General features: G+C 39.6%; 4 protein-coding genes and 1 long non-coding RNA gene across 6 annotated transcripts in view; 3 read left to right on the forward strand and 2 right to left on the reverse strand.

Moving 5' to 3' along the window:
- Nucleotides 1-1,177, reverse strand: part of LOC138004477 (uncharacterized) — a 1,994-nt gene extending 817 nt beyond the window's left edge. The window contains exons 1-2 of the mRNA XM_068851006.1: nucleotides 918-1,177; nucleotides 1-524 (exon numbers count right to left, since the gene is read on the reverse strand). The exon at nucleotides 1-524 is cut by the window's left edge and continues 817 nt beyond it. Of these exons, the coding sequence (XP_068707107.1) occupies nucleotides 1-524; nucleotides 918-977 (584 nt within the window). The 5' untranslated portion in view covers nucleotides 978-1,177. The remainder of the gene's footprint in view (nucleotides 525-917) is intronic.
- Nucleotides 1-12,697, forward strand: part of LOC138004114 (uncharacterized) — a 25,253-nt gene extending 12,556 nt beyond the window's left edge. For both annotated transcript variants that reach the window (XM_068850537.1, XM_068850536.1), the window contains one exon: nucleotides 11,498-12,697. In XM_068850537.1, coding sequence (XP_068706638.1) covers nucleotides 11,498-12,142 — 645 coding nt within the window. In that variant the 3' untranslated portion in view covers nucleotides 12,143-12,697. The remainder of the gene's footprint in view (nucleotides 1-11,497) is intronic.
- A 1,979-nt stretch (nucleotides 12,698-14,676) lies between these two features.
- On the reverse strand, nucleotides 14,677-15,935 carry LOC138002700 (uncharacterized). Its single transcript, XM_068848693.1, has 3 exons — nucleotides 15,821-15,935; nucleotides 15,281-15,519; nucleotides 14,677-15,126 (listed from the first exon to the last, which is right to left on the reverse strand). The coding sequence occupies exons 1-3, from the start codon at nucleotides 15,933-15,935 to the stop codon at nucleotides 14,677-14,679; spliced, it is 804 nt and encodes a 267-aa protein (XP_068704794.1).
- A 1,728-nt stretch (nucleotides 15,936-17,663) lies between these two features.
- LOC138004153 (uncharacterized) lies at nucleotides 17,664-19,147 on the forward strand. Its single transcript, XR_011123741.1, has 2 exons — nucleotides 17,664-17,897; nucleotides 18,719-19,147. It is a non-coding gene; the product is annotated as an uncharacterized lncRNA (long non-coding RNA).
- Nucleotides 19,148-22,871: 3,724 nt separating this feature from the next.
- Nucleotides 22,872-25,000, forward strand: part of LOC138004104 (calponin homology domain-containing protein DDB_G0272472-like) — a 32,002-nt gene continuing 29,873 nt past the window's right edge. Inside the window, exons 1-2 of the mRNA XM_068850518.1 lie at nucleotides 22,872-23,081; nucleotides 24,071-24,112. Coding sequence (XP_068706619.1) covers nucleotides 22,945-23,081; nucleotides 24,071-24,112 — 179 coding nt within the window. The 5' untranslated portion in view covers nucleotides 22,872-22,944. The remainder of the gene's footprint in view (nucleotides 23,082-24,070; nucleotides 24,113-25,000) is intronic.

Below are 25,000 nucleotides of genomic sequence, written 5' to 3' on the forward strand. Positions count from 1 at the left end.
TCAGTTAAAGAACTTAATTGCCTCGTGCGGCCTGGCTTATTTTTCCCTTCCTCCTGATATGGTCTGGAGTCAGGTACATTTTTTGCACCCCAGTATTGTAGTTTGGCTACTTTTGGTTTGAGGTAATTATGAAATGCTAGTAGCGCTGTGTAATTGGGAAAGCCTGTGTAAAATTTAATCGCAGAGTTGTCATTCTTAAACTTTTCAAGTGTAAATTCCCGTTGTTTATACTCATCAATTTCTTTTTGCAGCTGCCCAACTTTTTTCTTAAGGTTTATCAATATTTCCTCCTTTACTTCAAGCTGCTCCTGTATAGACTGCCTTGATTCTTTTATATCAATGATGTCTCCTAAGCTAAATGCATATGTATGGTCCATGGATATTGAGTCAACTTCAGAGGTAAACAGGAAGCATGTCTGGGTGGACTTATCTTCAGTCTGTTTTGCAAAGACCCTCTCAACATCTCCCAAAGAACACCTAGTTCCTACTTCACCTTTCCCAGCACTACTGTTGGAACATGTAAACTATAAATGTCAATAAAATAAGACATTCATTAAGGAAAGAAAAATACACACTACATGCCTAAAAGTACAAATTTTATGTTTAAGCAGCACAAGAAATATGTCAACAAGTGAGAAGCCCCTGCCACTAAAAAAAAAATTGAAATCTCATGGGGCTTCAAAAAGAATGTGACCTAAAACTCTGGGTAATGTAGCACCTCATATAAACCTCTTTTTTCATTTGTTCTCCTTGACAATAGCCTTCCTAATTATCAGGGATAGGGCATTGTTTAGGATTCTTCTTTATTGTTTCCATGCCCAATGTTATTGTCACTTCAAGGAGGCACTACTTGATCCAGACTCTAGGGATGTAATACCACTAGGGACAAGGTCATAGCATGCAAGTTATATTTATACCTCAACTTCTCCCAGAGGACATGTGGACCCTAACTCTTCAACTATTTCAATGTGTGACATGACCACTGTCTCTCCTGCACCTGTAGTTGATGTACAGGCCTTTGTTGAAGAACTGCTTCTATCCTTTGGAGGTTTCCGTGGCAAAGGTGTAACTGAGGACCAGTTAAATATTGATGGTTCCACTCCTACATTCAGAACGTGAATTTTTCACATTGATGCAATGTTAGAGGATTTTGATAAACCTTTGTAGCAGAATTCTCTCCAAAATCACACACAGACAAAACATGACAGAAGACAACAGATATGCAGTTCTTCACAAAACTAGCTTTTCTATTTTGGACCTCAATTTAGTTCAAGGTACCTTTTTTCATGTGTCCATACTTACAGGCATTCTAAAACATGATTTCTATTTGGAAAGGAAAGTTCATTTAACAAAATTGAAATGAAACCAAACCAAAGCAAACAAAAATTTACAATTACAAAATGTTTTCCGGTAGTAGACCCCTTCAGATTTGAGAATCATAATTTCTGATTTAGCTTAAATCAGCTTCCTTCATTGTATACCACAAGGTATACATACATGTAGAACACAAATAAAGGATGCAGACCCAGAAATAGCATAACAATGGACTGTTTTATTTCTTTTAAGTCAAACTATACAAGATTATCATAATTATTACGCACTTCAACAGCTGGAATATAAACAGATTTCCATCAAAATGCAATTCAACAGTGATGTAGTCGTGATACAAGACTGTCATAAAATCAGCGTTATTGTAAAATTACAAAGACTTAAACAATACCACACCTTTACCCAATCTGCTCCTCACTCCCCCAGCACCTTTGATTATTTCGTGTTTCCTAAAATGTTTTTCACATATTACAGTGTTCTCGCTTACACGAAAACCGTCTCTTCCGTGTTGACGCTTGATCAAATTGCACCAACGTGCTTTTGCAGGGTTCTTCGTAGGAAATTTAAAAAAGCGTAAACCAGACGCACTTCCATCGCTATTATATTCATAACTGTTGCACTCAGCTGCTGCACACTCCTTTCCACGGCTTCGGTGTTTCCTTTTCTTGCTATCTTTACCTTTCTCTTGGTCCATTTTCTAAGATTTGTTCGACTCGTAGCGCAGTTTAAACGAAAGCAAAAAGGACGGAAGGAAAGCTAATACAGGGTTAGCCTCGTCCCGGTGCACAAATTGCGCCGGCTAGACCAAAATCCAGCGGTTTCTTAGAATGAGCGGGGAATTCGAAACCGGACGAATTGGACACTTTGCGAGGACAACGGTTTCAGGCCGCCATTTTAGCAGGTTAACTTACAAGTTCTACGGAGTTTGGTGGCTTCGCGTTGCTACCTGGAGATGCTTTAGTGGATTCATGGTTTAGAGAAATTCATGTTCCACGAGCCTGGCGTGTTTGTTTAGCGACTGGATTCGATTTTCACGAAAAAAGTCGTGCTTGTTTTGGGTCGATCGGAGTCCCTACCTTGCCACTACACTATGAATCGAAGGAAGGTGAACTGGGACCATTTTCCCCGAAACTTCGTGTACGTATTAAAGACAACAACAGCTCACCACATGGTAAGTTTCATCGATTTTTATTTCCATTTTCTTGCAAATTTCTAGACCTAAACTTCGCCTCATATGTTCTCTATATTATTCTACCTATGTGGCACACACAGTGAACCTGGATTACCTGTGGCCTAATTAGGCCTAAGGGGTTTGGGCTTTTTCAACAGTTGGGGACAATTTGCATAGAGAATTTTTGACGCGTAGTTTGTAGAACACAATGCTTTACTGATACCGGTCATCTCATGATTGTTTACAACCTTGAGTACAGACGATTCCACCATTTGTGACATTTGTGTTGTTTCGGATCATTTTACGTCATCTACGCCTACGGTAAAAACTGAAGAATACAAAACCTAATTTAGCAACTTACTGGGTAAAGGCAAATTGCAAACCTGATACTTACATATTCTGTGCGTTAAAACGGTAGGGAAGTGCATAACGTCAACAAACGAGCGTAAAATTCACGGTCCCCGATACGAAACTGCTTCGACCTAAACCATGTGCAACCGTAACATTTGACCTAATCAATATCAAATAGGCCATTTCCGAGTTCATGTCTGCCTCCTCTTCTTAGCGAGTCTAAGTGCGAGGTTTTTCTTATGAAAATTAGTTTTCATTCATATGTGGAACTAATAGACCACTTTCGATATATTAAAATTCACTCCTACACAAAAGGCATCATCTCGAGGCTCTGGGGAATAAATATAAGGATTTGTATGAGTTTATTCCCCAGAGCCTCGAGATGATGTCTTTTGTTTAGGACTGAATTTTAATATATCGAAAGTGGTCTATTACCATCACAAAAACTTTGCACTTATACTCGCTTTGAAGAGGAGGCAGACATGAACTCCGAAATGGCCCATTCGCAATTCGTTCATTTGGCGCCTAGTCGGCCCAAACACAGTCTGCATTTTACCCCTGGTCTGCAGTCTGTAGTATGCTTGTCAAATAGGATCAAAATGTCGAAATGTCAATATATATGTTCAATTTCGATATGTATGCCCAGAGCCAAAAATAAATGTCGAAATGTCAATATTTATCTCCACTTGCAATATATGTGTCCACAGTTTGCAAAAATATATCTCCAAATCGATGTATGGATCTCGTTTTATATTGCCTCGTTTTAATGTATTTTTCGGCATATATATATATATATATATATATATATCGAGGCTGCAGTGTCGGCATATATTTCGGCGTGTGATCTTATGCAAATGAGCTGAACCGTATCCCGAGAACAACGAAAGCAAGGCTATACCAATCAAAAACATGGCGGCTCAATGGGTTCCAAATGTTGATGTCTTCTTCGATTCTCTTGTCCGTGTGATACACGGCGCCAGAAGTCAGTTGTCCACTGATGATATAGATAGCGCAGTATTCTGGTGTCGTCAAATAGACAAGTGAGAACAAATATTAACGCTATTACTGTCTAGAATAGCGAAATCATGGCCCGGTCAAGAACCTTTCATTTGAGATCTGTAGATGTTAACTGCATGCATAAGAAATCTCAGAGACGTATTTGATTCTCGGACCCTTCGAAGAGAATTTGAGGTTGATGGGCTGGGAAAACCCAAACGCTTCCTATTTTCCCGATTCGTCCCCGCCCGACCATCCCAGATTATCGCATGAATCACGAAGCGATGAGTGCAATATCGTTTTTTTCAAGTGAAATTTACTGTGGAATTCACCAGTTAGTCAATGAATTTTTCTTGAATCGCACGAGTTTTAGAAGAAAGCAAACAAATCATTAGCAAGCAAACGAAAAGGGAAATAAAGCCTTTTCAGAGTCAACTGTCAAAATGCCATCGAATAGCAATCACGCTAAACTTAGAAATCACAGACGTACTAGTTCGTAATGTGACAGATCGTTAGGAAACTTTGTCAGTTCAAGGTGAAAAATTAGAGTTTTATTGATGTACTTTCTTCCACTTTGTCTCTGAGAACGAGATCATTCACATTTTGATTTTTCCTCATTGAAACACGCTTGCTTGGCTTGGAACAAGAATCGACAAAATACGGCAACTAAGAAAGGACAAACTTCAAACAAGATCTCCAACAAATTACCTGCTCATGCCTTAAACAAACTTCTGAAGGAAAAGAAAGGAAAGGAACTTTATTTAAGTGTCTAGTCGTTCTAGCGCTGGAGCAATAATTGGAGGGTCTCAATGGGGTTAAGCGTGTGGTGTGAAACGTCCAAAAAATTAACCGTGTGTCGTGAATTATCTTGTCCGGATAACCGTGTTGTTTGTAGCTTTTCCTAAGCTCTGAACAATTATTTGATGTAAAAATTAATCGTGCACCGTGAAATCGCGAAAGTTTTAACCGTGTACCGTGTTTGCTACACCCCCATTGAGACCCTCTAACTGGGGACACTGTAAACTGAAATTAACAGTGAAAGTAAATCAAATCAAATGTCGATTTTTGAGGAGAGGGAAAACCGGAGTACCCGGAGAAAACCTCTCGGTGCAGAGTAGAGAAGCTGACGCCGAGTCTGGGAATCGAACCCTGGCCACATTGGTGGGAGACGAATGCTCTCACCACTACGCCATCCTTGCACCCCCAACAAGCTAGTGATATTTCTCCTAAATTTTACGAGAACTCATTGCGACTACGTGTTTATAACATAAGGGCAAAATTTTCTTGTCACTGTTAATTAAGCAACCGGAGTTCGCATATCTTGGCCTTCCCGCAGCACCTGTGTGGTTAGTCGAAAGGAGAGTCTGAGAAACTTCCTGCCCATCAACCTTAAATTCTCTTCTAAGGGTCTGAGAATCGAGTACGTCTCTGAGATCGAGTACGTCTCTGAGATTGCGTTCGTAACTGCGAAGATCATAGCTTCACTTGATTTCATATCCGCAGTTCATATATGATTCATTTCATATACCAATTAATCATTGATTCATTCCTTACGGGACCATTAGAACCCACAAATGACCAGCTCCCAACGTCAGTGGCTTCATAGCTCAGTTGGTTAGAGCGTCGCACCGAAATCGCGAGGTCACGGGTTCAAACCCCGTTGAAAACCTGAATTTTTCAGCCTTCTCTACGCATTTGTAAAAATTGCGTTCGTAACTGCGAAGATCATATCTTCACTTGATTTCATATCCGCTGTTCATATATGATTCATTTCATATATCATTTCATCTCTGAGATTTGTTATGAATGCAGTTAACATCGGCAGATCTCGAATGAAAGGTTCTTAACCGGGCATTAATTTCGCTACTCTAGGCAGTAATAACGTTAATGTTTGTTCTTACTCGTCTAGTTGACGACACCAGAATACTGCGCTATCTATATCATCAGTGGACAACTGAGTTCTGGCGCCGTGTATCACACAGACAAGAGAATCGAAGAAGACATCAACATTTGGAATCCATTGAGCCGCCGTGTTTTTGATTGGTACAGCCTGGCTTTCGTTCTTCTCGGGATACGGGTCAGCTCATTTGCATAAGATATATGTCGACACTGCAGCCTCGATATATATGTCGAAAAATACATTAAAACGAGGCAATATAAAACGCATCCTCGGAGACCCAGGGGCAGTCAGTCGAGACGGGACATGAATCGGGACTGGCGTAAAGCTTTTAAGTAAGGCGAGAAGAGGGCTCTTCTCGCCTTACTTGAAAACTTTACGCCAGTCCCGATTCACGTCCCGTCTCGACTGACTGCCCCTGGGTCTCCGAGGAAGTATAAAACGAGATCCATACATCGATTTGGACATATATTTTTCCAAACTGTGGACACATATCAGGGGCAACCAACGACCAAACTTTTGCAAATGCATCAGAAATGTCTTAAATGGATTTCTCTATGCTTTAGAAGCCTGTTTCATTAATTTGGAGATGCCCTAAAAAATATCTTGCAAGTGGAGATAAATATTGACATTTCGACATTTATATTTGGATCTGGGCATACATATCGAAATCTGAACATATATATTGACATTTCGACATTTTGATCCTATTTGACAAGCGTACTGTAGTCTGCAGTCTGCGTTTAACACTGACCGATTTCGAACTGTTAACTGCCTTGGTGGAGAGACAAAGGACTGCAAACGGAATATACAAACGGACCAGAAGTTCGAGTAACAAGTGGACAAAAACCTTGTTTTAAATATCTTCTCAAAAAAAGAATCATTTCTAGCAACACCAAAGGTCAAAAACAACTGTTGAACTTCGTAAGAAACACTTGAAAATACTGGTGAAATGAAACTGATGATGAAATTTTACCTGTGTTTGCACAATTTCTCTGAACGTTGAAATTTAATTTTTCTCATTCCCATGGGAAATTGTTTCCGGTGTTATTTAAGGGCAAATATTTATATCTTTACCTTTCACGAAATGTAAAAAGGACTGTAAAATACTTAAAATTATTCTGGTGCCAGATTTTTGTCCACTAAAAACTGAAATTGCTCGATTTTCTATCGAATTTCGTCTTAAATTCTGAGCTGCACTGAAACGCGTGCGGAAAAAAAACTGCTGGAGGCGAAAACATTTGGGTCTACTGCTGTAAAGCCTAGTTCCCACTAGCGACATAACGTTCATAATCATAGTCATAAGCACGAACTAACGCTGTTATGTCGCTTACGTCTTAGTGGGAACGTCCAGAAACATAATCATAGGCGCCCTTATGATCAAAATAATCATAATCATACGAAAATGATCGACTTTACATGTACACTCTCCGTTTCATGTAAGCGACGTCTAAAAAGTTATCTTTTTTTTATCACAAAGTATAAAGCCAGGAGTCAGATTGAACCACAATCTCACCCAGGATAAGTTTCGTAGTACAAACTTTTTAATGCTGTACTTAGGTAAAATTGGCAATTACCTGGTTAAAACAGTGTAACTTCCACCAGGGTAGCAAACACTCCAGCGTGTTTATACTGAATGACTTCTCATTCCCAGAGCTGAGGTCCTTTTGGCCAGCGCCTCAGATTGATCCGTGGCGCTGGCCAAAGAGATCGCAGCTCTGGGAACGAGAATAATAATTACTAACAGCCTCAAACACGTTTACATGCTTTATTTGGAACTGTGAACTGCCTTGGTAGCGCGACAAAGGACTCGGCATTGCCAAAAGATTTGTGCAAAATTGTTTAAAGCAGGGCTGCACTGAAAATCGTACATAAAAAAATTGCTCAGGCCGAAGACACTTGGGTTAACTGTTGTAAACGAAACGAAATTGAAATAAGAATGACTATATTAACCTTAAATACTGGTAGAGCGGAAACGAAAGAAATAAATTATATCAAACTAGACCCTCCCTGAGGGTACACTGGGTTGCCTATGGTCCGTGCACCGTTTCAGACAATTTTTTCAAGTTGGGGGTCATTAAGACCATTTAAGGGGTCACCCAAAAGTCATACCAGCAGAGGCCCTTTGGCTCACAGGTTCTCACACGTTCGTACGACGAAAAAAATCTGTCCTTGCGTAATATGTAGCTCTAACAGTGCACGATATTGTTTTGGTATTGTCTATCATTGTAGTGCCATGGTAGAAGCCTTGGGTAAATAGCCTGAGAAGACATGTGGTTACTAGCAAAGTACTGAACCGAGAAAGATTGAAGAAAATAAATGGGAAGTGAGAAACTTCTTTTCACCACAAGTTTAAGCGTGCCCTCTGAGCATCTGAGAGCTTTGTAATACTAAAGTTTACTAAAGTTAAACCCTCTCCGGCGGGATTAGTGTCTGGATGGGTGACCAAAAACATATACGCCTTCGTAAAACAGAAGCATTGGACCGAAAATACTATTAACGCTAAAAAGTGCGAACTTAGCAAGGTACAGATTTTGTTAGCTTGCTTTATGCAAAAACAAATATTGATGCAAAAGTAAATAAATATTGATACACAGTTTTCAGAAAGAGCAGAAGGAAGTTTCTAGGACGGCCGCTCGAGAATAACATATTTACATGAAAACAACATTAATTTTGAACCGTGAATATAGAATATAAACAGTTACGATCAGCGACAAACATTTTGGGAGATTTTTGCTACGTTCAATTTTGTTATATTACGTTTTGGCTCCACAAATAAATCGCAAAATGGAAAGTGACATTCCGGAATTCAGCGGGCGCCGTGATTACTAGTAAGTTACCGCGGCATGTTTACTTGCCAAACAGTGAAGCATCTGTGTCAAATGATGGCAAGATATCGGGTTTTCGTAAGTTTCCATTTCTGTCAAGTTTTATAAAGTTTGACAATAAATGAGCGAATTCAAAACAAAGATCACAATCGCCCTCCATTGTTTCTGCAAAGTCAAAAATTTACTCTCCAAGACGAGGTTATTTTAGCAGCTACTTTATTATTCACCGGCGTCACAATCTTTTGCTGATTTTTGGGCTCATTTTGTTGAAACTCAAGCACGCTTCCAACAGACCTGTTTATTTTCATGAAACCTTTCCTGCTTACAGAGTTATACTAAAAATATCCTCCCGTATCACCTTTCAACCTTAAGCTCGAAAATTCAATACACAACAATGAACATGATATTATAATTCACAAAGGCAGAAAATATCACAGAATCCTTTTCCAGCGAAACATTTTATTGAAACAAACAACATAAGATGCACTAAAACGCCATTCGCGTTGCAATGACTTTCCATTGCTGGTTAACGAGAATAACAAACTCACGAGGCAGAATGTATATTTATATTTAATTAAGTTAGCACAACAGAAAAACGCTAACCTCATTTTGACACGAAAATGCTTTACTATTGCCATAAAAACTATCCAGTTAAGCTCGCAAATTATAAAACATGATGAATTCATAAAGGCCACCTTTTCCAGCGAACAATTTTTTGAAACAAACAACATATTTGCTATTAGAGGCGAAAACCTCTTCCTATTTCATTGCGTGCGTGAAGACAAGAAACTCAATCGTGTCAAATTACCATGTTACTTCAGGTTCAAACCCTTTCCTGAAGAATATTTTCCTTGAATAACAAGAAAATGCTTTACTATTGCCATAAAAACTATCCAGCACACATATAATAAAACATGATGAATTCATAAAGGCCACCTTTTACAGCGAACAATTTTTTGAAATAAACAACATATTTGCTATTATTGCGTGCGTGAAGCGAAAAAACTCAATCGTGTCAAATATGCGCAATATTTCAACAAACTAAAATTTCAGGATCAAACCGTTTCCATGAAGAACCGTTTCCTTGAATAATGAAGCACAAAATAGACGACAAGCTTTCTTTCAAATAATTCTTGGCTGTCACATTACCTGAAGACTGTGCAGAGTTGATCACAGATCCACTTAAGATGTTCGACTCGTTCTCTGTCTTTGTTGAACCCATAAGTTACCAGAGATTTTCCATTTGGTTTCAGTGTTCTACATAACAGCACACTTGGTAAATATTATTTTAGAAATGCAGCTCACTTTTGATTTCTGCTCGACGGGCGACAGATTGTTGTCGAAGTCCATTACTCGTCGCTTTTGAGATTCCAGGTGTTGGTTTTCACCGCCTGCGTAGTTTATCCAACTGACTTGTTTAAGGATCCAGTAAAACGCCATTCGCGTTACATGACTTTCGACGCCATTGCAGGCTAAGTTAATTATTCTACTGTGTCCACCAGAGAGATCTACGCAGTTCCACTACCCTCTCGATCCTAAGAAAATACGCGCAGAAGGCTCTATGCACAAAGATACCACTTACCAGGGGAGGGACAGGCAAGACTTTTACCGACACGGAAGAAAAAAAATAATAACACCGAACAAATGCCCTCCATTTCTAGACTGGGTTTGCCATACGGCAACCCAGTAATTACCTAAATAATACAATGGAAGCACACTCCGCACGCGCGACGAACTACTGTTCCATCACAAAACTGAAGTACAACGAAGCTTGCCAACGAGCGTTGAGCTCTCTGAAAACAGGCGTTAAGTTAGTTCTTTGCAATTAGGTTTCACTTAGCAGAAAATAGGTTTCAACTTGACAGCCAACTTTACCTGCAATACAAAGATAGCTGTAAATACATAGTTAACTGAATAGAGTGTAATGTGAAGAGCTAGATTTCTATCCCATATGAACCATGTGAGCGTTAGCCCTACTAGCCTTATATTCTGTTTAAAATATAAGTGCTACACGGCCAACGTTTGTATAAACGTAACCTTTCCTTGTACTTGTAAATGCATAGATTTACAGAATACAGAATACAGAACTTTATTTTACGTGGCACTCCACTTAGCTAAAAGCTACTTTACAGGAAGCCCACAAATAAACAGATGAAATACAAAACGAAAGGAAAGATAAAATTTAGCCAGGGCCGTAGCCAGAAAAAAAATTATGACTGAGGCAATGTCCATAGTTAAATTCTCTACTTAGGGATTCTAGGTGTTTATGATGAGTACATTTTAAAGACAACTCTGGAATCACCCTTTATTTTAAAGAATCACGAAAAAATGACTGAGGCAAGTGCCTCGGTTTGCCTCATACTGGCTACGGCCCTGTTAGCTAACAATCTAAGAATTTAAGAATCTAAAATTCCTAAGAAATCTAGTTATTTATTGGTTCATGAATAATTTCAAATTAAAAATTACAATTTTAAAAACTACGTAACTACAATAATATCAATTTTAGAAAGCTACGTGACGAATACTTCTTAAGAATTCCTTTGTGCCGGCCATGTCACGAATCGAATCCGGCAGCGCATTCCATGTCTTTGCCGCAAAGTACCGAAAAGACCTGAGACCATGCTTGGTGCTTCTTACTTTGGGTAATGAGAGCATGTTCGTGCCAGTTAAGTTATATTTTGTATCCTTTACCTTTTTGTGGTTTGTGTGTAAAACCACGCTAAAATATCAGTTAAAAATGACTGTTATTTCGATAGCGTGCTCGGTTTAATGTTTTGACGGAAAAGGCCAGTATAGTTAGTAAACTGCAGTTATTGCTCAGCAGTTTGGTACGACATATGAGATATGTTTATGTTTTTTCTTTTTTAGAAGCGTATTGTTACATAACAGATTGACAAGTTGCCTCTTTTAATACCTCTTTCTTAGTTGTATTGTGACATGACAACTTCTGGCCAAGCTTGGACTCTCACCGCTCGATTTTCGAACAACGACTCCAAAAACTGGATGATTGATAGTGGAAAATGGTGGTATGACAAGAATGTTGAGTTTGGAGAAACAGCTAATCCATCTAGCAACACTGACATGATATCGCAAGCGTTTTGGTTGGTCAGCGGTCAGGAGTTCAAGATCACGCGCAGTGATGACCCTCAACATACCGCTCTGTTGCAGACCACAGGTGACTGTCTGGGTGGACAGACATTCCGGACGAAAATGACCAGTTATGGTGACTTCAGAAATGGTAGAGTGTGGGCATCCGATCGTTGCTTGGGAAATTGCAGAATTCAATATGGCGGCCAGTATGACAAAACGGATGGTTTCGAACAAGCTACATGCAATGGTAATATTCAAAATGCGACTCAAATCGGCTTCTGGTGCGACTGGAGCGGCGGTGATGGAGCTGTGCTGATGATTGGTGGAGGGGGCGCGACTTGCAATCGAGCGGATCACGGAATTGGAATAACAGAGGCTAATCAAGCTTCCTTCGTTAAAACCTTTCCTAAACACGACTTTGGCAACGACGCTAATCACGCTCCGGCGAAGAGCTACTCTTTGAACCTCTGGTTACATTAAATACCCAACATAAAGATCATGTTAAAACATCCGTAACCTACATTTTTTGTTTAATAGATCTTTTTGCAGATACGGTAGATAAGTAGTCGCGCCTCGTTAAAAGTGGTACATATTTTCGCCTGCAAGCCGTTTACGAGATGAGTCTATGCGAATGAAAAAATAATAAAAATGTTTGGCCAGGGGCAGTTTAAAATTTTCTTGTCATAACTTTAGAAATTATTTCTTAGAAGAGGATTAGGCAAATCGCTAAAAGATTATTTAGTTACGATTTAAGAGTGGTTATTCAATTCGCTCCCTAACCACAACAAGCCCCTACACTGCGATGTGATGAACCAATCAGAATCCCGGTCAATTTCATAGAAGTATCTGGAAGCGTGAAAATTTGCGCTCGTGGTAAGTGGTTTTGTCTGTCATTGGAAAAGTGGAGGGAAATTTTGTAGCTAACATAGATGTCGCGAACTGTCATATCGAAAGTAAAACAATAACTGTTCAATTTAATGTTGGTGACGCAAAGGTAATCATGACTGGTACCCTTGCTGCCAGCTATTAGTGATATGTTTCATATGGGTAAATAGATGGGAAAAACTACAGCTGTGAGTTGTCATGAAATTGTTGGGTGCTTGGAAAAGCAAATTTTAACCAAACTTCGATAATAACAAGAGGAGATTAGGTAAGCGAACGGATACCCATGCCCCATTAAAGTTTTTTAAGTCTATTTTTAGTTTCTCAAAGCTATTATAATTTCTCGTTCCCAATGCCACGCATATTTAAAATTCCATTACGACATTACAGCTGGCCAATCAGGTGCCTTTAAAAATAGCTGCGTAGCTAAAATTAGATTTTAGGAAGACGCCCATGCATGGGGAATCCGTTCTCTTACCTTATCGATCCTCTCTTGATGAAAATACACTTTTCAAAACATCAGTTCCTTTTTCTGTCCAAATACAGATTGCACGCTAAAATTTACGAAAACTGATGGGACTGTTCCCATCCGGTTTCCATTCGTTTCCTGAGAGTTTTTACATGTTTCACAGAAACGCACGGCAGAGGACTAGAACTAGCTGCGCATACGCCTTCTGATTCAAGTGATGTGAGATTTCCATTGAAAAAATTACTTCAAAGAACCATCCATGCAACCTTTTAATAGCGCTCTTGACTAAAAAGCTTCATTAGCAACCATCGTCTTTCTGTAGTTAAAAGCCACACCCCCCCCCCCCCTCCTTAATTAAGGTCTGGCTGGAGAGAGACGCTTGTTCCAAACAACGAAGCAGAGGCTGGCAGATCGGGCACGAGTACTGAAAAGAAATGAATTACTAACGGAGGAAGAAAGAGAAGAGATACAGAGAAGAGAGAATATGTACGGGAGGAACAACACCGGGAAGGTCCAGAACAAATTAGAGAACACTAGAGGCAAGGGGTGCCCTGTTGGCATACAGATCAAACCACCACCGCAAACAATGTGGATGAGGAACAGGAAAGCATCAAAGCAAGACTGTTAGTGGTAAAAGAAGTGCTAAAATCAGGAAAGCACCCAACAATTCCTAATCTTAAGACATTTTCCAGGAAAAAAATTGCCGGAGGAGACTGAGTAGTAGTAATGATAATGAATTTCAAGCTGTATGTTTGCTCTACTTCGCCCTTGAGGCTCTTGATAGAGGAAATTTTGCCAGGTTTTTTTTTCGCAGATTTCCATATGGGATTCGATCATAAGGTATTGTTATCAAAGTTGTTTAATTACGTTCTGCATAAAAGCTTAGTAAGATGGGTTGCTAGTTTCCTCCTAGACAAAACACAATTTGTGCGCATTTGCCCAAACCCATCGACTTCCCTGCGTCTTAACGGTGGAATCTCTCAGGGATCCTGGTTGGGGCCCATCCTTTGCGCAATCATGGTAGATGACCTACTTTAGCAATTGAGGTCCTAGGATCAAGTTTGTTGATGAACTGACAGCACTTGAGGTTGTACCTGGGTCTCCGTCATTAATGAGCGTTAGTATAATTACATAGGTGATTATTGAAAATTCTCCTCGCTGATTGGTTGCCCTTGAGGTGATTATAACACGATAATAACCTAAGCGGTTTTTCAAAATGGCGCAAGCCGTTTTGTCGAGGTGACAGACGAAGAAATTAATTGTTTTAAAGGAAATGCATGTTTTTAAAATAATAATCTATGTTGTTATGCTTATTATGATAAGACAATTATTCACCTCGCCTTTGGCGAATAATTGGCTGATAAATATTCAGTCTCCGATATTCAAGCATTTGGATGTAACAACAATATGAAACTGAATCCATACAATTGTAAAGAGATGTTTCTTGGCCTTCTAAAGTATGATAGTTGTCAGTGACAGCCTCTTGCCGAGGTTGGTACTGTTATTTAAACTGCCAAGTAGTTCAAGCTACTCACCCACGTGAAAGTGCTTAAAAACAGTATGGGAAATCATTGGACCGAAAACCACTTGTTTTTTTTTCTGAATCTTTAGAATTGAAATTACAGCGGAAATGTCAAATTATCTTGCAAACATTATGGAAAACTCACTCAACAAAACTCACCTCGTCAACAATGGCTGGTGCTGGCCTAAAGACATCCCCTTTCGCCTTGGATTTCACACGGGATATGACTTTCGCAGCCACAGCAGCCCCCACTTGTGCTGGATGGTTGTGGCCATGAGGTCCTGGATCGAATCTCTCACCGCGTTGTCGTACTTTGGCTTTGCACGGGTTCATTTTGGGTCTGACTGAACACTGCCAGTCGACCGCACCACATCGGCGACGCTGGACGCTGAAGGTGTAGCCTCTGGAGTCGACGAGTTTCCGTTTCCCTCTTTTAGTACCCTCATCGACTATTTCGTAGGTGACTCGGTCATCGTAAACTGGTTGCTGCTGGTGCACCGAGGGATCATCAAGGGAAGATTCAGCGCTAGCACCATGGATAGTAAGGGGGCTTCTACTGAGTTCTGCTTCACCGCTCACCGCATCCCATTCCTAAGGTGAGAAAAAATAAATAATCAAGTGAAGCTATGATCTTCGCAGTTATGAGTTTACAATTGACCTCAAACATATAGAAATACGTGAAGATTGTCTCTATGCCGCGCGATGATGTTTAAATCAAGTTAATTGAACTGAATTGATTTCTTACCATTTGACTCTCATTGGGATCCTCCAAGATTGGCCACTCGATTGAAGATTCGTCAATAGCTGCCTGTGTCGCGATCGGTGGGTCGTAGATTGTTGACTCGGCCGTAGAATTAAGTGGCGGGTTGAACTCTTCTGATTCGAGTATGTAGGTTGACGTCTCTGCTACTTGACAAACTGGGCAAAACCAAAGGATATTGGCACCTGCCCGGACAGCATCCCGGTATTGTTTTTGAGAAATTCCTATTAGAAGATAAAACTGTATGTTACATTGAACGTCTAGCTACAAGTTAATTACGGAATGTATCCTGTCGTTTTCTTATTTATGCAATGAGAATGAAATAAACATCCTTTTAGTGCTGTTTTGTTGGTACGTTATTTCTTTTATGTGAGGTTCACAAAGCAACAACAGGTACTCCTGTTTAAGGAGTCCAATTAAGCTATACTGCGTTTTGCACTTGTTATCTTCCTTCGGGGCAGAGGCAGTCACGAAGTTGCCGGATCTTAATGTCATGTTAAGAAGACAAGTTTGCTTGACACTTACCTGTGTTACACGTCCTATGATTCCATTTGTGACAACCGTCGCATTGAATACCTTGCTGTCTTTCTCGGACAGGCTGTCTACACTGGATGCAATCACCGTCCCAGGTAGATTCCATTTTTGGTTAGTTGTTTGCGTTGCTGGAAATGTGTCTCGTACGGCGATCAATGATCGAATGCATGTTAATTTTTTTCCCACCTTTTATACGGTAATCATGCTCATAATAGGCAGTTTAATTAATTCAATCGGATCACATTAAATTCATTTTAACATTGTTTCATTCGTGCTTCTATTAAGTTCATGCACGTGTTTTCTGAGGGGTAAGAAGAGCTTCGCAAAGATTTGCCGCGCGAAAGTTGGGGCAAGAGACTCAGTTTCTTGCCTCAACTTTCGCGCGGCCAGTTTGCGGAAAATCGTTTCGAAGCTCTTTTGTTGAACGGGAACGCTTGCAACGCAGGCTAGAGCGAGCCATGCGAGTCATCATGCGAGTCACACAGTTATTGACAGCTGACTGTTCTAAAGGGTGCTTATACTTAAATGCTGTTTATCTGTGCTATTTGAAATGGGTGCTCAGACTTAAATGCGAGACTCACAATGCTCGCAAATTGTCCGCCCATCAAAAGAAGACACCGTTGAAAGTGTTTACATAACTGTGGTCGCTTGGAAGTATCTTCATTAGCTTACCGGGATTGGAGTTTTTTCGCCGGTTAGACCACTAATTAACGGTTGAGAACATATATGTTGAGTTGAATCGAATTGACTTTCTACGTGTATCGAATCAACTTTGATGATGTATCGAAACGACTTCAATTTGTATCGAATCAACTTGTATCGAAACGACTTTGTATCGAAACGACCGAACTCCCTCGTTGTACTCAATTTCGAGTGCCATTCTCACAAGGCAGTAGTGATCCGTTAACCAAACCGCAAAATGAAAGCTAAAATTTTACAATAGTGCTTAGACCTAATCACTGAAACGAGCGCTTAGGCTTAATCAGGAATCGAGTGCTATTTCGAGAAAACTGAGTGTAAGAAACCGAACTGTAAAACGACTCGATCATCGCGCTTTTAAGAAGGAGAAATACATATCAACAAGTAGATTGATCGCGCTTTAAGATACATCATTGTTTTTCACTCGATCATTGTACTTTATGAACGAGAACTACATATAAATCAATGTCCTTCGCTCTTTTTGTTTAGCGCTTCAGAAAGAATAAACACTGGGAACCAGGAAAACGAGTGCGTATTCGCGTATCCACTAAGCTGGATGTTTCCGCAGCCTATCCGGGAATTCACCCAATTTTGGTAATAGCTTCGAGGTGGCAGGGTATTTTGCAGTTAAGTCCTATTGGAATAAAAATAGACACTTTTGGCGCTGATGGGGGCAAAAAAAAAAAAAGATACCAATGTTTCATGGCGTTTTCATAAACCGAATTCTAGAAGAGATTTAGCATCAAGTATACGGCAAACACGACAAACCGTCGTAAGCAACTGAATACGAAACCTTAAATAGCCAACACCGAGATGAGTTTTGACAACTCATAAGCAATAAGCGTGACAAAAATGATTACTTAAATAAATTTCAGGATAAAGCCTTTCGACTTCCGCCACAACTTTTGTAGCTTTGGCAAGAAGCTGACGAGTTACCGAATGAAAAGTCGCACTTGAAAACGTGAATTGATTTTGTACGCTGAAAACATTATTATATTGTATTCGTATCGGATTGTATTGTATTGTAAATATAGAGACATCATTGCTTCATGGATGACAACCCCAGCACAAAAAGATCTCCTGCTTCGCGTCTGATAATTTTTCAATCATGCGATTCCAAACGCGAAAAGACTTGACTTCTGCGAAAAGGCGCTTAAGGAAGTCCGGAGGCTTCTTTGCGAAAGGCGTATAAAAGATACACGTCAACGGTTCCTTAAATCCATATATAACATTTTAATCCAGCCTTTCATGATCAGTTGCAAAGCTGAAATTTAGCGATCGGTTTTATTAATGAAAATGGACGTTTTTAAAGTCATTCTCCTGTTAGCATTTGTATTCAGCTGCGCAGAGAACATTTCCGTCGCTGAAGGTAAGGGTAATTGTCTTATTTTATTATTATTATTATTATTATTATTCTTTTCTTTTTGTTAAATTCAAAGCATGGCAGTTAACTGAATTAAACTGCGCTGGCTGAGTTTGGCAATGACAATACATATCCTATCCTGCTAAGTACTACAATAATGAACTTTGAGTATCAAAGTCTTCTAGCGCTGGGGAACTTATTGGGAGAACTATACATAGAAATCAAAGCAATTTAACTCAAATCAGGTCGAACATTGGCTTTTGAGCAGAGACGAAGACCGGAGTACCCCGCAGGGAGAATCTCTCGGAGCAGAGTGGAGAACCCGCAAAAAACTCAATTCTTATATGACGGCGAGTCTGGGGATCGAACCCCGCCGGCCACGTTGGCGAGAGGCGAGTGATCTCATGATCACCATTACACTAGCCCCACTCCCCATGGTACGATTTTTGTCGCATGCGACAAGCTCACGACAGGCCTACGACATGACTGACGATTGCCGCAGCATTTTAAAGCATGTTTTAAAATGCTACGACATTTTTTCTGACGAACACAACAATCGTAAATCATGTCGTGGGCCTGTCGTAAGCCGTTGTCGCATGCGACAAAAATCGTACCGTGTAAATAGGCCCTTAGACAACGCGTTAGAAGCAGTTGGAGTTTGGAGCAAGGCATGTTGAGTCAAATTTGCTTGTACTTTCGATGTGTAAGGGCAATAACTTCGGAGTAATTAATGCAGTCGTAGGCAATTCTTTTTCAACCCGACAAGAGTTAGTTTCCATCGAGAGCTGTACACTGATTTACTGATGCAAAAAGTCTTTCCTCCGCAGAACGTATTGGCAACGCAGAAAGACTGATCGGGCGTTTGAACAACATAATGCAAGATGTGGAATCCAGTGTAAACAGAGAAGATCCAGTTAACCACAATAATCCGCCAGAAGAGGGTGATTCAGACAGACACAGAACTCGTCCGGGACGAAGAGCAAAATTACGACGAAACTGATTTTTCAAAACCACGCATGAGGCCCCATTTGAAATTGTACTTCTTCCTTGTTATTAGAGCAGGTTTTCAAACGGGTGCTGTAAACCGCGGTCATAATTAAAGTAGCTTTAGATAGGCTAATCTCAACAGACAGAGAAAATCAACGCAACCAATTATAGATTAGAACAGATTAAGGAAGAAAGTGCTTAGCCATTCTCTTCCCCAGAGCCTGCTGTTTAAGAACGTTTGGAAATAAATCAATTTAATTAAACCTGAAGATCAGTGCGTCATTTATTATAATTGTCTTGGTTGACAATAGCTAGCGAAATACTGCATACTATCACATTGTACTTTGTTTTACAAGTTACCCAGGCAAGCAATTAGCATATCAAAGATGCCCTAATATAGAACTGCGAAAAGACTTACTGAGAATTTGCAAGTTAATCAACAGTGACTTGCACTAATCCGGGCGCTATTCATTGTTAAATACACGAGTTTGACCTTTAAGTTTGGGTTGGACGCGTTTAACTTTCTTTCGAATATAATACAAAATTAAACATTTGTTTATAAAAAATTAAATATTCTTTTCAGGAGCATTTAATGGAGAATAAGCAGACACTTAAATGTGTGTTTTGATAAGTTTAATAATGCTTAAGCCTGTATTAAATTTGAGCCTTCTGTGTGTTCTTAAAAGTCAAATCTAAGATTTACTTAAACTTTCATTTAAGAAAGACTTAAACATCAACTTAAACTAAGCAATGATTAAATTTTGTTTAAGATAACTTAAATTCCTCGTTTCGCCTGGTCAGTTTCTTTTGGACACGTGGTCGGCGAAATGGAGAGCCCTCTGTTCGCCGAACACGTTATTAAAAGAAACGGAGGGCTCTGGGGACGAGAATGGTGCTAAGCGCGGGCAATGGGGCGCAAGCGAGCAAGCGCAGATTGACATGCGCGGGAATTTGTAAGCAATCTACGGAAGCAGAGCTATATTGCTTTGTAAATCAATTTCCATACAGTTAATAAAAAAGAAATACTCAGGTATGCGTTTTGGTCAATTCAAATAGCTCACATGGTTTGCATGGGTAGAAAATAGAACTTCACCGTCTCACAAAAAAATGGGGTTGAAATATAAGTGCTACACGGCCACCGTTTGCAGAAATGTAACTCCTTATATTGCATAAATTTCCATCTAAGTTTTCCGGAGTTTCGGAAAAACAAGTCTCGTCTTTTGTGGTAAACCGTTTTCAACTTACCGTGACTTTCTCGTATTTGCCCAAAAAGTAGCCTGATTTCTAGAACCGAGGGGTCAGCCCCAGGAGCTTGGACCACGAACAAATAAACTGACGAAACGAGCTTAATTAATCATTGCGAATAGTGTTCCGAGTGAATGTCTATTTCAGCCATTATGTCCAAGGCGATACACCATAACGTCAACGCACCGTTACCATGGAATTGCCAGTATCTTACGCATGCCCACAGACATATGACCCAGGAAGTGGCATAATGGCTGTGTCGGCCCCATCACCTTTGCATTGCCATAGTGGATGAACCAGTGTTTCCCACAGTTTAGAGAGAATGGAATTGTCCAAAGGATAATAGACGGAACATTGCCCCCAAGAAGAATTCTTTTCAGGGAGAAAGCAATCCCTTACGCTGGTCCCTTAGCAGGGGGAGGGACAGGGGGGGCTCGAGCCCCCCCAGAAATTTTCAGACTTGAATTGAATTCTGCTACAAAAGTGGAATTTTTTTTATTAAAATGGACAGCTGTCAATGGAAGCTAAAGTTTCAAAGTATTGTCGATCATAGTAAGATTATGTACTGTTGTTCTTCTGTACATGTGCAATTTGGAATTGTGTAAACAAACGAAATCGTATTTTTGCTCTGCCAAAAACAACCAACATGTTCACAAGGACAGAACAGATGCTCTGACCCTTGTAGACGTAGCTAATGACTTCGTTGGGGAGAAAGAAAACCGAAAGCAATTGTTTGACAAATTTTCCGCGAACGATATCCTAAACAAGTTCTCTACTTCGTGAAAGTCAACACAAACGGAAAATTAGAGACAAGAACAAAAAGTATTGTAGACAAATGTAGTGATCTGACATGTACCAAGAAGTATACTTTAACCAAGGGACAGAAGCGGGGGTGGGGGGGGGGGGGGGGAGGAGGAGGAGTTAATGTGGGCCACTCGCTCAGCCCCCCCAGTCATTTTGTGCTTGCTACGGGCCTGCAAGTTACGAGAATCAGTTCTGTCATGAACAGGCCCCAGTTGTTCAAATGATGGATGTCGCTATCCAGCGGATAAATAGTGCACTATCCAGCGGATAAATAGTGCACTATCCAGCGGATAAATAGTGCACTATCCAGCGGATAAATAGTGCACTATCCAGCGGATAAATAGGGCACTATCCAGCGGATAAATAGGGCACTATCCAGCGGATAAATAGGGCACTATCCAGCGGATAAATAGGGCACTATCCAGCGGATAAATAGGGCACTATCCAGCGGATAAATAGGGCACTATCCACCGGATAAATAGGGCACTATCCACCGGATAAATAGGGCACTATCCAGCGGATAAACACTAGCGTAACCGATTGAGTTATCCAGTGGATTGGGATTTATCCGGCGGCAACATGTTCTCTACCTTGAATTGACGATTATCGTTAATAGTTAGTTTGCTTTCAATTTACTATTATCGTTATTTCAGAACACTGTTTCGCAGGACTTGTGGTAGCAAATAAAAAGAAAAAAGTAAAAGCAGTCCCTGGACAGGATTTGAGCCCGGAGCACCCACTTCGAAGGAATTACTGTTTTTATCCACTTAACCACTAAACATCAACTGACTAAAAATGTGCCGATTATTTACCAAAACTAATTAGTATATATATAAAATCATTGCTGAATAATGGTTAAGTCTAAAGTTTGATTTTAAAATGGTTAGCTTTCTCTTGAACTTTGGTAACCGACATTTTTCACTTTGTAAGCTTGCTTCTTAGCGGCTGTTAATACACGTTTACAGCGGCACTTTTGGAAGAAAAAATTATTGACATTAATAAAAAATGACATCCTTCCAGGTAGTGATGTGGTAGTCTAGCGGTTAAGTGAAGGGGTTATTAATTTCCCAGACATTAGGGTTCCGCTTTTAAAAGAAATATGTTCATTTCCCATAATCCATATCAAGCTTTCAGTATTCTGAAATCACGATAATAGTAAATTGAAAGCAAATTAACAATTAACGATAATCGTCAATTCAAGGTAGAGAACATGCTGCCGGCGGATCGCGCTATCCATCCCTTGAACAACTGGGGCCTGGGGATGAAGGAACTCTTGGTTTCCGGTTTATTCATTCTCATCCCCCGAGTCCGCTTTTTTATTTGGTCAGCGCCAAGAACACGGACTACGGTCTAAAAGGACTGAATAAAGCCCCATCCACTGGACAACTCAATTAGTTTTGTTAAACCCCTTGTTTGTGGAGAGTTTCGATCGATTCCGACGTTTAGAAGTACGTGAAAAGGCAAGAAATGATTTTTGTAATGAGCCTGCGTCTGTCTGACCACAAGGTCGGATTCTTCATCAAGTTTTTTCGATTTCGCTCTGAATTTCTCGCTTTTTCGCTTGTATTTCCAAACTTTTGGAGTTTAAGGAATTTAACAAAACAATTATTTCATTCGCGCTTGTTGGATATGAGACTGGTTATAGCTAACTCATATCCAACGCGCGCTCATGGAATAATTAGGGAGCTTACGCAACAGGACGGCTGTATAAAGACTCAGGACGGCAGAATGACGAAAAAATGTCGCGCGAGACAGTGCATTCCTAATCTTACGCGACATTATTTCGTCATTTTGCCGTCCTGAGTCTTCCAGCTTTCCTGTTGCTTAAGCTTCCCTATTGATAATTGAACAACCGAGGAGCGACCTAGAGAGCGCACAGTTTTGGTGCGAGCCCGCGATCAACAAGAACATCTCCATGGTAACACTAATCCAAAGGATCGCACCGTGAGGTGAGTGCCATCAACATTTTGTTGTGGAGGGTGAAATAATCCCTGTTCCTACAGGTTTGGAGTAGAAAATGGTCCTACCATTTGAACGACAGCCCCTGCTACATAAGAGATATGCTACTCTCTCATCTCCTGAGCTGTCAAGATCCTTTGCAGTTGAAACGGATGATACAACAACAAGAGGCGAAGATTACGCGAATTTTCTCAAGTAAGCGGTCTTTTCGACTAATCAGTACTAGTTTTATGGCAAGTTAATTTCTAATTAAGGATGTCGAGAGTAATTTTGTCAACTCATTGATATCTTTTCTAGCTAATAAACCAATGTAAATCTTAATGTATCGGAAGAGAGTGCTCTGTTTTAGAAACCGGGTAATGAAATTATTGTAGCGAATCGAGGTAGTTTTAAATTTCACGGCAAGACTGACTGGCTTTGTCTTCCCGAAGTTTTAGCTGATGTCTCCACGGAATCGTTGCTTTGACTATTGGAAATGAATAGTGAAAAAGTTTAATTTAATATTTTTCAATCCACTGGTAAAATAACCCTTGCTTTTTGCAATTGTTCTTTCACGAGAATTTAAAATAGTTTAATTATTTGTTGGGGCCCACGTAACATTAAAAGTGACTATCAAATTTTTCATGCACTTTTTATGTTGGAGGTATAAAGATGAGATCAAGTTATCTTGGAATACTTCATAGTCACCCACCTAAAATAATAACAAATAAAAAAACAATGTAAATCATATAGGTACTGTGTTAAGTGTTTTTTTAACAAACAAGCGACCACTTCAGATTAGTTCTTGCATTCACTTCACGAGATTGTTTTTCTTTAAGGCTTTTTTTTCTGTAAAAAAATCATTTTGCAATTTTTATTCAAAATTATTCACACAATTACTAGTTCTTAGTACTTCTTTAAAGTTATCATTCAGTAAGCGAAATTTCAGACTTGCACAAATTTGCAGGGTTAATGATCTTAATTTACTCGAAATTATCACAACTATTACTGCACGATGTTCAAAACAGATTGAAGCAAAGTACACCAATTGTCACACTTATAGCATTTTTGATTGGCTTGCAGTTTATACAATTACTCATGTATCAATTGGAAAAGCTTATACACCACCACGCAGTTGTAGTAAATAATTTATGGTAAAAAAAAAAAAATGGTAGAATAAATTTTTTATTATTTTCAACCTACAGGGCATTAGCAAATGGGGAGCGACAAGATGCAGGGGTTTCAAAGTAAGTTATTGTAAGGCTCTGATGACTTTATTATCTCATATAACATAGTGACAAGCAAAGTTACTCAATGCTGAATTTGGCTGAGACTGAGGGTATTTGTCATTAATTTTGTTAATTGTCCCAAGCAAAACTGATTTGGCATTGCTGTACAAATATAAAATAAATTTCTTTCAGGTGAATTTCACACATTTTATTTTTCATTGACACTAACACTGAAATGCCTTCTTAGAAAATTGCACAACAATGGGCGTTTTTGACCTTTTTAATAAATGAGAATTTTGCCCTTTATATACGTAATTATAAACAAGGAATCACAGGTGGTGGACAAAACACTGACCCCCAGTCCATGGACTACCCTGATGGACTTTTATAATAGTACCCAAATAGACTACCCTAAAATGGACTAACTCTTAGAAATAACCATTTCAAATGAGTACTATTATAAATTGAAAGAACTGAATTGATTACTTGCATTGCACTGACACCAGTTGCTTATTTTCATCCCCATGGCCACATGCAATTAAGTTACCTGAAGTAATCAGTCATCACAACAATTATCGAAAGCTGTTACCTTTCAATCAATTTTTGGTCACATTGGCAACCATTGACCCCTGGGAGTTCAGACTTCCTATAATATTTTACTCTGTCTGTTATTATGCCAGACAATTTTATTTGTCAGTGGGGTTCGGTTTAGAAGTCAATCGGTTTTAAAAGGCAAAATGGTCACTGATAATTAAGGCACTGACATTTTTAGTTTATAGTGTTTAATTTATTGTACATAATTTTCCTCAGACTTGCAATGAATTGATGGCCGGACCAGTGTTATAATGCATTATTTCCAAGCTGATTCCCTTTAGGCTTATCTACACATGCGTGTAACTATATGCG

Source organism: Montipora foliosa, chromosome 5 (genome assembly GCF_036669935.1).
Source record: "Montipora foliosa isolate CH-2021 chromosome 5, ASM3666993v2, whole genome shotgun sequence".
In the NCBI taxonomy this organism is placed as follows: Eukaryota; Metazoa; Cnidaria; class Anthozoa; order Scleractinia; family Acroporidae; genus Montipora; species Montipora foliosa.